At 43.3% G+C, this 11558-nt stretch overlaps 1 protein-coding gene across 2 annotated transcripts in view; it reads right to left on the reverse strand.

Moving 5' to 3' along the window:
- Nucleotides 1-2100: 2100 nt before the first annotated feature.
- The window catches only part of LOC115230984 (toll-like receptor 7), a 16155-nt gene continuing 6697 nt past the window's right edge, over nt 2101-11558 (reverse strand). The window contains exons 2-3 of one of the 2 annotated variants that reach the window (XM_036499891.1): nt 2565-6384; nt 2101-2534 (exon numbers count right to left, since the gene is read on the reverse strand). In XM_036499891.1, coding sequence (XP_036355784.1) covers nt 2250-2534; nt 2565-6290 — 4011 coding nt within the window. In that variant the 5' untranslated portion in view covers nt 6291-6384 and the 3' untranslated portion in view covers nt 2101-2249. Of the gene's footprint in view, nt 6385-11558 lie in introns of both variants that reach the window. The other variant, XM_036499890.1, reaches the window with a different exon arrangement.

An 11558-nucleotide genomic window follows, 5' to 3' on the forward strand; every position in this document is an offset into this window, starting at 1 on the left:
AATATATATATATATATATTATATTCTTTACTACCCACAAGGGGCTAAACACAGACGGGAGAAACAAGGACAGACGAACGGATTAAGTCGATTATATCGACCCCAGTGTGTAACTGGTACTTAATTTATCGACCCCGAAAGGATGAAAGGCAAAGTCGACCTCGGCGGAATTTGAACTCGGAACGTGACGACAGACGAAATAAAGCTACGCATTTCGCCCGGCGTGCTAACGTTTCTGCCAGCTCGCCGCCTTTTTATATATATATATATATATGTGTGTGTGTGTGTGTGTGTGTGTATATATATATGTATATATACATATATATATATATGTATATATATATAAATACATATATATATATGTATATATATATGATGGGCTTCTTTCATTTTCCGTCTCCCAAATCCACTCCTAAGGCTGTAGTCGGTCCAAAGATATAGCGTATGGTGTCACGCAGTGAGACTGAACCCAGATCTATGTGGTCGGAAAGCAAACTTCTTACCACACATCCATGCTTCTGTGTGTGTGTGTATGTGTGTGTGTTTGCGTGTGTGTGTGTACACCAGAGTAAGCACATAAATGTGAGACAAGGTGGGAGGCATAGTACTCAAATACCGGGGGTAGAGTAATATGCTTTATTAAAAAGCAGCAAAAATATCATAAAAAAAACTGTTGCTCAGGGTTTCACGTTCCTGTTCGTCAGACAAAACTCTGAGTAACTGGTTTTGTGATATCTTTGCTGCTTTTTAATAAAGTGCGTATATCTATCTATCTATCTGTCTGTCTTTCTGTATGTATGTATGTATATACTTATATATACACGTATGCATATATATAGTGTTTGTGTGTATGTAACTGTATATAAATGTATATATATATATGTACCTATCAGTATATAATCATATATATATATGGCGGGGGGGTAAAAGGCAGGATTGTCATAGCTGAAAAATCTTCAATCATAGGTCTATTCGACCAGGGCTGACCTGTGGTTAAACAACAACAACAAAAACAACAAGGAAGGACACTTTAAATAGCGCAGTCCAACATACACTATGTCTGAATGAAAGATAGGACTGTCACATCTGGAATGTCTTTGATCTGCTGGATGCAGCGATCTGACCTTATGCTCTACAACTCTACTCCACTCCAACCTACTTCACTCCAAAGCCATGTTCCCACACTTCATCTCTGTTCCACTATTTCAAGTGCACACTCCTACTCCACTCGACAGCATTCTGCTGCAGTGATCGGTTCCACTCCACTTTACTCACACTCTGTTCACTTCACTCACGCTCCACTCCACTCTACTCAGACTCTCACTCCACTTTACTCACACATTCACTGCACTTCACTTTATACACACTCCACTCCACTTACGCTCTCACTGCACTTCACTTTATACCCCCCCACTTGACTCACACTCCACCCCACTTTACTCACACTCCACTCCACTTTACTCACACCGCAATCCATATTGCTAACACGCTCTCCACTCACTCTCCACTCCACCGAAACTCCAATGCATCACACGCCCCCCCCCCACTCCACCAGCCCTCCACTCCGCTCGATCTCTGCTCTACTTCATCACCTCTAAATCACCTAAGTTAACCTCTACTCCATAGTACTGTTCTTCTATCTTACATGCATGAGGTATACTCAGCCAGGACAGAGTTCTGTATGATAGCCGTCTCCTCGTCCACTGACGCCTCGTGTTCGTTAAGCTCTTGCCCACGGCAGGGACCCGGCTTCGGCAGTTCATATTGCAGCCTGTGCCAGAAGCAACGGCCCCGGGCAGTCAGGTACTCCCGGCGCTGCACCCGGCGTTTGATCTCATCATCCAGCGTCGAGATGTCCACGTCACCGAAAAACACCAACACAACCCGATGCCGTTGCTGCTGCTGATGATGACGACGATGGTGATGATGATGATGATGGCGATAGTGGTGGCTGGGGGCATGATGACGATGATAACGATTGTGATGATGCTGATGAGGTTGGAGGCTATGAGGGTGATCCTGATGATGATAATGGTGATGCTGTTGTTGTTGTTGTAAGGGGAGCTGGTGTCGGTGGTGACTTACCCCTCCTTCCTCTTCGTCGACTTCTCCTTGCTCTCCTCTCCCTCGCTCTCCTCCGAACCTGCTCCCATGGCTGCCGTCGTCGTCATCGTCACCATCGTATACCCCTCCACTGCTTCCACCCACACCCATCAAAATCTGGCCCTTAGAGAGAGCAACGGCGACCCTTAGTGCCGCCATGCATGACGGGCTGGAGCCAGTGCCGCGGGACACGATAACCATTGTGCAGCGACACTGGCTGATGGCAGCAGCGAGGTTACCGGTGGGGCTGGTGGCGGTGGCGGCGGCGTTGTTGTTGTTGTTGTTGTTGTAGTTCGTAGTAGTAACTGTGGTGGCGTTGGTGGTGGCGCTGATGGCTGCAGGAAGGTCTGTGTTGTTGGAGGTGGTGGCGGTGGCACCTGTGGGAACAGTGGCATTGCTTGTGTCGTTACCGTAGTTGCTCTCCTTGGCGGCGGCGGCGGTGTTGGTGTTGGTGTTGGTGGTGGTGGTGGTGTCAGCAACGGAGTCAGCGGCGGCGGCGGCGGCGGCGCGGTGCAAACGCTGCGGGGAGGCGTTGTGGCAGCGTTTCCGGCCCTGGATCTACCCCTGATGATGGTGATGGCGTTGCGGTCTGGATAGAAAATCTTGAAAGCGTGCTTCCCGCTGTACTCGAGCCTGGGTAGCAAGGTCGATTCAATCCATTTGCGGCAGTCCTCATCTCGCCGATCATAAACGAGAAAGATATCGAATGGCCTGCACGATCGATCTCTGTACCGACAACACTGCAACCCCAGCTTGACATAGATGCAGGCCACACATTCACGGCGATATCTTACGAAGAAAGCTAAACAAAATGCTAATATAATCACAGACATTATGAGGCCAATCACAACGATTTTCCTGGTTAAGGACGGCTGACACTTAAATGCAGACGGACGTTGGTCAACAACGATCTTGTGGTTACACCGTATGTCTCTCCTGTTACGCACAATTGTGTAATTGTAATTAAGCCAATGGTAGAACTGTTGATTGTCGCAAGCGCACTGCCATGGGTTTCGCTCCAGCTGGATTGACCGTAAGGTTCTAATATGGCTGAATTCAGCCAGGGTATGTGCCTCGATCACACGGAACTTGTTACCGCTAAGATCAAGGTGTCTTAGGGATCGTAAACCATGGAATACATTTTCGTCAAAATGATTCATGCTGTTATCGTTGAGGTAAAGTTCTCTGAGAAGGACGAGGTTTCCAAAGACAAACGCCGGTAAAGTCAACATCGAATTTTTGTTGAGTCGGAGGACCCGCAGTTCTGGGAACCTCTTGAGGAAGTCCTCGCCGATGGAGCTGATTTGACTAGCGTTCAAGTACAGCTCTTGCGTCTGCATTCGTTTGCGTTCGGACAAACTGGTCAGTTGACCGAGGGATGAGAAATCATTGCCATCCAGATACAGTTGGACCGTGCTGGATGCTATGACATCAGGCAAAGTGGTCAGTCTTCGAGAACAGAGCGTCCGCAGCGGTGAACCAGCCTCTTTACCTGCGAAGCAGTCACACTTCGTGCTGCATTCTATTTTTGATATGCAGAGGAATTCGTTTATGCTTGTAGTGAGAATGGGTTTCCGGTCGGGGCTGTGCTCAAATGTGCATTCTTCTACATGATACGTAGATTCAGAAAGTTTCTCCATTGCAAAACTTCGCTTCTGCTGCTGCCGTTGTTGTTGCTGTTGTTGTTGTTGCTCTTTAAGCCAACGCATTTCACATGAACAAACGATTGGGTTGCCATGTAGGAGTACAGACAACCCCGAGGACATCACGACAAACGGTTTGAAACGAGTGAGGAAATTATCCCGCAAAGAGATGGCGGTCAGGTTCTCCAGGTTGTTGAAAGCAAACGGAATAATTTCGGTTATGTTGCAACTGTCAAGAGAAAGCTTTCGGATGGCACCTCGTACAGGGTAAGTGGGTGGAAAGAGATAATCCCCTATCGATTTTATAGGATTGTGTGATATATTGAGATATTGCACACGCTGTAAGGCGGGGTATCTGAAAATGTCCGAGAGACGATGGATGTTGTTGTAGGCGAGGTTTATGGATGCTAAACTTTCCAAGCCTTGAAAAACATTTTCTTCAAAATCAATATTTAATTTATTGTGGTCAAGCGAGAGGGTTTTTAGGTTAGATAAGCTAGAAAAGGCTCCAGGAATGGCCTCTTCAATGTGGTTGTGTCCTACTTGTAAATGTTCGAGGCGCCCCATATCATGAAACGCCTGGAAATGCAGTTTTCTTATGTAGTTCCATCTCATGTCAAGATGCTGTATCGATGTGTTCTTCAGACCGGCTGGAACTACTTGTAAAGAATTCCTGCTCAAGTTCAGAGTAAACGGGCATTGGGGGAAGGCCTGGTTTTCAATAGTTACAAGGTCGTTTTCGGATAAATCTAGTATTTGTAAATCAGCGAGGTCTTCAAATGCCCCACGTGACAACAGTGATATCATGTTTGCCCTAAGATTCAGTTCTTTCAATCTGGACAGTTTTCTGAATACCAAACGGTTAAAGAAACTGAGGAAGTTATGGGAAAGATCTAGATGCTCTAAGTTCTGAAGGTGAGCAAAGCTGTTGTTGCCCAGTGATGTGATAACATTAGAACTGAGGTCTAAAACCGTTAAAGACCCTAAATGCTGAAAGATAACATTGAAGTTCAATCCGTCCTCGAGACGGTTGCGACTCAAATTGAGGGACTGCAAAGCTGGGAACAAAGAAATGCTGTTCTTTTCGATGAGTTTGATTTTGTTCTGTGAGAGATCAAGTTGTTTTAGCAAAGGAAAGGCACTAAACATAGACGGAGTTAGGGACCTTAAATCGTTGGCGCTGAGGTTGAGGAGTTGCAGAGACGAAAGGTTGAGATGTTGTGGGATGTGATTAATGATGTTCGAAGATAAATCCAGATGCAGGAGTCTGGTGCAGTTGATCAGTGGTAAAGCGTGTAGGACGAAGATACGGTTGGATGAGATGTAAAGGTGACGAAGGGCTTCAAGTCCCTGGCATAACCGAGCTGGTAACTCGGACAAACGATTGAAAGAGAGATCTAAGGTCCTCAAGACACGGCTGTTTTGGAAGGCAGACGAATGTATATGGTTAATAGCATTACTGGAGAGATTGAGGAATATGAGAGACGATGCAAGTGTCGTTAAGGCCTCAGTAGACAGAGTTTCGATGCTGTTCTGACTAATGTCAATGTAACGGATTGGTGGCGACACCCGGTGGCACAAAAATGCAATTGATGGATACCCGGACAAGTGAAGGTTACTTAAGTCTAAGTAAGTCAAGTTTTTCAGACCACAAAACACTCCATCCGGTAGTATATCAATAGGATTGTGAGAGAGAGAAATGTATTTTAAATTGGCTAAGCCGACAAAAAACTTGCGGGGTACAGCTCTGATGCTATTTGAACCCAAATCCACTGCAGCCAATGATTTCAAGTGATGCAACGATATCGACGTCAAATCAGTCACCTGACAAAAAATAAAATTCTGGGGTTGCACTGGTTTGTGGCTGGGTGAAAATTCAACATTTTTCTTAAGGACTGTTTGAGACCTACTTTCAAGCTGCTGGTTCTTATCACTCCATGGTTCCGACTGGTGACCATCCTGTAGATGTGGACGACTGCTTGCTGCTAAACCAATCCTGGATCCACCATCAGGCTGTAATTCTAAATCTATATCCATATCCAGCACATCTAGTGACCTTGTGTTGGGTTTTTGTTCATTGTTCACTGTCGGGGTTAATTCAAGGGGCCCGTCGGAGACATAGGCATTGTTTAAAACAGAAAAAATAGGATTTCCAAATTTGCATAGGCACTTGGACCGGTGAGGGTTGGACCGTGTAGGATTGTTTCTGCAGTGGATATATATGTAGGAGATATTAGAAGGTGAGGGTTGCCCCTGGGGGGTGGCACTAGGGGTACTGGTTGGGAAAGGCTGGTCAGAGGCACAAATCGAGACGTTGGCGTTAATATCGTACAAACACTCGCTGGCAGGTTGGTAGCGGAAAGATAAAACGGTTCGAGCTGCACCGGACAACCGGAAAGGGAAGCTGCGGTTTCGCTGCTCCTGTGCGTGTGAGATGCAGATGAGGGCAAAGGTGATGAGGAAGACGAAACCAGCGACTGAGATGGTGTTTGTTGAAGTAGGAGTAGCGAGAGTGGTATGAGTGATAGCGGGAGTGGAAACCATCCTTGGTTCAATATTTTTGTATGCCAACTAAGGGTGTATGTGTTTGTGTGTGTGTGTGTATGCGTCACTCGACGAAGCAGATTGAGGCAGATTTCTGGAAATATAATAATAATAATATAATAATAATAATAATATTAACAATACTAATTAATAATAATAATAATGATAATAATAATAATAATAATAATAATAATATTAATTAATAATACTAATTAATAATAATAATAATAATAATAATGATAATAATAATAATAATAATAATAATATATAATAATAATAATATTAATAATACTAATTAATAATAATAATATAATAATAATAATGATAATAATAATAATAATAATAATAATAATAATAATGATAATAATGATAATAATAATAATAAATAATAGTTATAATAATAATAATAATAATAATAATAATAATAATAATAGTAATAATAATATAATAATAATAATATAATAATAATAATAATAATAATAATAATTAATAATGATAATAATAATTAATAATAATAATAACAATAATAGTAATAGTTATAATAATAATAAGAAGAATAATTGAAAATCAGAATTAGATAGGACTTATCTCCCAAGAAAAATAGGTGGAAGAGGCCTGATGCAGCTTGAACAATCCTTTAAATCAGCAATAATAGGCCTTGAAACGTACCTTAATACAGCAAGTGATGCACTTTTGCAAACTGCACTGAAGCACGAAGCTTCTGTCACGAAGCTTAGAAATTTTAAAAATCTCTTGGCCTACAAGTTAACAGTAAGAATGAGCAAAGACACCGAAATACTGACAGGCCTACCATTACTCATTTTACTCTTTTTACTTGTTTCAGTCATTTGACTGCGGCCATGCTGGAGCACCGCCTTTTTTAATCGAGCAACTCAACCCCCGGGACTTATTCTTTTTGTAAGCCCAGTACTTATTCTATCGGTCTCTTTTGCCGAACCGCTAAGTGACGGGGACATAAAACACACCAGCATCGGTTGTCACGCAATGCTAGGGGGACAAACACAGACACACAAACACACACACACACACACATACATATATATACATATATACGACGGGCTTCTTTCAGTTTCCATCTACCAAATCCACTCACAAGGCTTTGGTCGGCCCGAGGCTATAGTAGAAGACACCTGCCCAAGGTACCACGCAGTGGGACTGAACCCAGAACCATGTGGTTGGTAAGCAAGCTACTTACCACACAGCCACTCCTGCGCCCATTGCTTCTCTTGATTTAGGAATTAACAATCTGAAAGACCAACAAGATCCAAATAGTGACAAACCTATCACTGATGCAAAAGAAAAAACACCAAACAAAAGCAAAGAAGGCTTGCATGAATAATATGGAAGTCAAAACCCCTGGAAAGGCAAAACCCCGCATGGAAAATACCCTAACCACGTGACCAAGCCAGACATTGATCAAAACCAGTGGCTACAAGGGACAGGTCTGAAAGGGGAAACAGAAGGTTTTGTTATTGCAGCGCAAGAGCAGAGCTTACCTACCAGAAACTAACCATCCTTAAAGATGAATCTGGCCCCTTGTGCAGAATTTGTGGAAAATTCACAGAGAAAATTGTGTTGTTTCTGGCTGCCCAGTCCTGGCTGCAAAGAAGTACCTCACAAGACATGACAGACTAGGGAAGTACAACCACTGGAATGCTTAAATCCCATGGTAAGTGGTACAGGCACCATCCAGGGGATGTCATAAATGGCGAGGGCATCACCATCCTTTGGCACTTCCCAATACAAACACAGAAAAACTGACTCCAATCGACCAGACATTGTGATCAAGGACTATAACAGTGGAACCTGTCTGTTAATAGATATGTCTGTCCCCACCAAGAGCAAAATGTCTCAAGAAAGGAATACAAAAAGCTTTCTCAATATAAAGATCTGCAAATTGAAATCATGAAAATGTGGAAGCTAAGTACTACGACAATACCAGTTGTAATCGGTGCACTGGGAATCTATAAAGAAGGGAGCTGAGAAGATTATTAAGCATTTCCCTGGTAACTCCAATCTCTGTGAACTACAAAAGGTAACCTTGATGGGTTCAGCCCATAGACTACGGAAAGCACTCTCTATCTAAAATGGAATAAATGTGGTGATAATTTTAGCATGCATAGCAAAACAGAACTCCCTTGCTACTCTAGGCCTTCGGAGGAGGCCCGGGGCTAAGGCAGCTGAAATAAAGTTATAATGAAAGGAAACCATAAATAATAGTAATCCTTTCTACTAACGGTGCAAAGCTTGGATTTTATAGGGAGGGGAACAGTCGATCACATTGACCGCAGAATGCAGCTGGTACTTAATTAATCGACTCCGAAAGGATGAAAGGCAAAGTTGACCTCGGCCACCGGGACCCAAGACATGGCAGATTTTGTCAAAGAACTAGATACAACACACAAAAAGGTGGGGTTTACATCTATCAAGAGGGAAAGAAGACCCGACGACATTAAAGTTATAACAAAATTATATGAAAACAAGCAGTATCGCCCGGCGTTGCTCGGGTGTGTAAGGGAAATAACTATATAAGCATTTTTAGAGAGTTACTTCCCTTATATAACCCGAGCAAAAATCATTAAAAATGCGGAAAAATGATGGTAATTTTTCTTTTTAAATCGTAGATTCATCGTAGACGCACGCTAATACCCAGAAGGGCTCGATATGAATGACGACTATAAGATACCCGCTTTTGGTTAAACTGAACTCCAAAATGTGGGAGTAGTTAGGAATCTAAATCGGAGGAGACAGAGTCTCACACACACAACTTTAGTTTTATATATGAAAATAAACATGAAAAATAAATATGAATCCCCAAAAGCAGAGAAGTCCAGTGAGGGAAAATTCCACACAAAATGTTCCAAATTACTCTGCCGACACCAAGCCATGGCAAAGTGTCATGTTCCAGTTTTTCCTTCCTATTTAGAAAAGCATTCTCAGAGCAAATCCAGTCTGGTCACTCTCGTCCACATTAAGGCCTCCTTCTCTACCCTCACCTTTCTCTTCGAATGATACCTGAAGAAATTGATGAGAGTTTGGCCAGATAGGAAAGTGCCTGTCTTCAAACCTTTCAGATGGGCCCATCACACAGCCCCTTCCTTCTCTACTTAAAGAATTCTGGTGGGTGCGTCGGTCTTTACTATACACTTAGCAGGCAACTAGATTTGTCTTACACAAGACAGCAGTAGTTCAACAGAAGGCCACAAGTCCTTAATATACAGACACTGAACAATTGCAAGCTGAATGGTTCCGTCTTCCTGCACGTATCTCAGACAGGTTCGGCTGTTGTTGTTGTTGTTAAGCAACAAGACAGGTGAGGGTGATTAGGTGATGGTCTAGGACTTAGGGACGGAAGACCCCAGACCTTGGGGGAAAAAAAAACTTTGGTAGTCTTGTTGTAGTCGAGGGCTCTTCGTTGACACCTGACACCACTGGGATATGGCCCTCAAAGTCGCTGGAAATGGAGATCTCCAGGTCCAAATTCAGGTTTGGCTGTTGGAACTTCCATTCCCAAAGAGTGTATAGTGAACAAGTAATGTGCCCCGCTCCCTGATGCACTGCCATGCCAAGGACTTGTTGAAATTGTCCATTATCTTCGACTAGAATGTGCTCCGGAAGAGACAACCCAGACTGTTCCCGTTGATGCCCAAAGTCAATGGTTGGCTAATCGCTGCTCATATTCTCAACTAACTCCCTGTGGAAATCTTAGTTTGTGTTCCTGCAAATGGCTTCATCCACTCTTGTCCTGTGTTTCACCCGGGAGTGCAGCTCGGTCAATGAGCAGCGGAAAGACGTGCAGCACGAAGGACGCCCACACCAGATCAGCCTTGATTTCATACCATTGCAGTAATATAAATATATCAGCAGGTGCATCAGCTTCTGCGCATAGCAATGCATCGTCAAGGATGGCATTCCATGACCACCACAAAATGGATTCTGACAGCAGATGGGTTTCTTGACTAGTGGACCCTTCAATAAGAATCGAAAAAGCAAGCACACTGATCTGGTCAGAATGTTTTGGGGACAGGGTACCACGTACAAGGTGAAGTTTCAAATGCAGTTGTTGGCCTGTTACTTTGGTTACAAAATTGGGCGCACGGTTGTCAAGGTTATTGAACTTGGTGCCCACAAACTTTCGGGATTTAGGGGTTTACATCATTATTTTCACCCGCTCTCCGCTTTTTACTTTTTGGTGGGGGTCGTTTGGTGCTCCCCTATTTGGGTGCTTTTGTCTTGTCCAAGACTCCTGCTTTGTCCAAAGATTCCTGTTGCTTTTTTCTTACTTATTCTTGTTGTAGGGATGGTCCCTTAGGGACTGCAATGGATTTGTCATTGGGAACTGCAGTAAAAAGTGAGGTACTCCTCCCGGCTTCTTCACAAAAGAACATAAAGCTTTTAAGAGATCAGTTTTGTCACAGATACAACATTTGGGTTTCCTACCCCCTGCGACAACCAGCATCTGCTCGCACTTGCTAAAACAAAGAAAAATTTAAGATGCCGTACACGTCTTTTGGAATGACCAAAACGTGGAACTCCATTGACATTCCTGTTCTATTTTGTTGCCAGCTTGTTTTCATGTTTATTGCCCCATCTTCACGCTCCTCTGGCATGGCCATTAGTCTGAACTGGTCTCTATGTGGAGGTATGTTTGTAACCCTTACTTCGGTCAGACGACATTCCATGCATCATGAACTGGTTGGAGAGAAGCTCATTGTAAGCATTCTACACACCTCCACTTCATTGCTGCAGACAGCTTCCACCATCCTAGATTGCTTTTATCAGCAAATATACAGTTCAGAAGGCCGCACTTCTCCTGCAGACATTTTTTCTATTTCGGTCGGAGAACGGCATCGTTGCTTTTTTCCGGTTCGATTAATGCTCTTGTCTGTTTTATAATCTGCTTGTCCGTTCGCTCGCTATAGTTTAGTTAGTTAGAGAGGGGGAGGGGGAGTAAGAGAGAGAGAGAGAAAGAGAAATGTGAGTAGAGAAGAAGGAAGGGAGGAGTATGATAATACAGTAAGGCCAAATACATCATGTGGTTAGTTGAAGGGGGGGGTGAAGAGTGAGAGAAAAAGATGGTGAGAGAAAAGTAGGAGAGAGAGGTGTTGTTAAAGACGTGCTGTAGGGTGAGGAAGGAAAGGTAAAGAGAAAGAGAGAAGTGTTAAAGATATGAAGAGGGGAATAACCTGGTTAAAATGTTTGTTGAAGAGAATGAGAGACATGTAAAGTGCTTAGAAGAAGGAAATT

This window comes from Octopus sinensis, unplaced genomic scaffold, assembly GCF_006345805.1.
Source record: "Octopus sinensis unplaced genomic scaffold, ASM634580v1 Contig16957, whole genome shotgun sequence".
Taxonomy (NCBI): domain Eukaryota; kingdom Metazoa; phylum Mollusca; class Cephalopoda; order Octopoda; family Octopodidae; genus Octopus; species Octopus sinensis.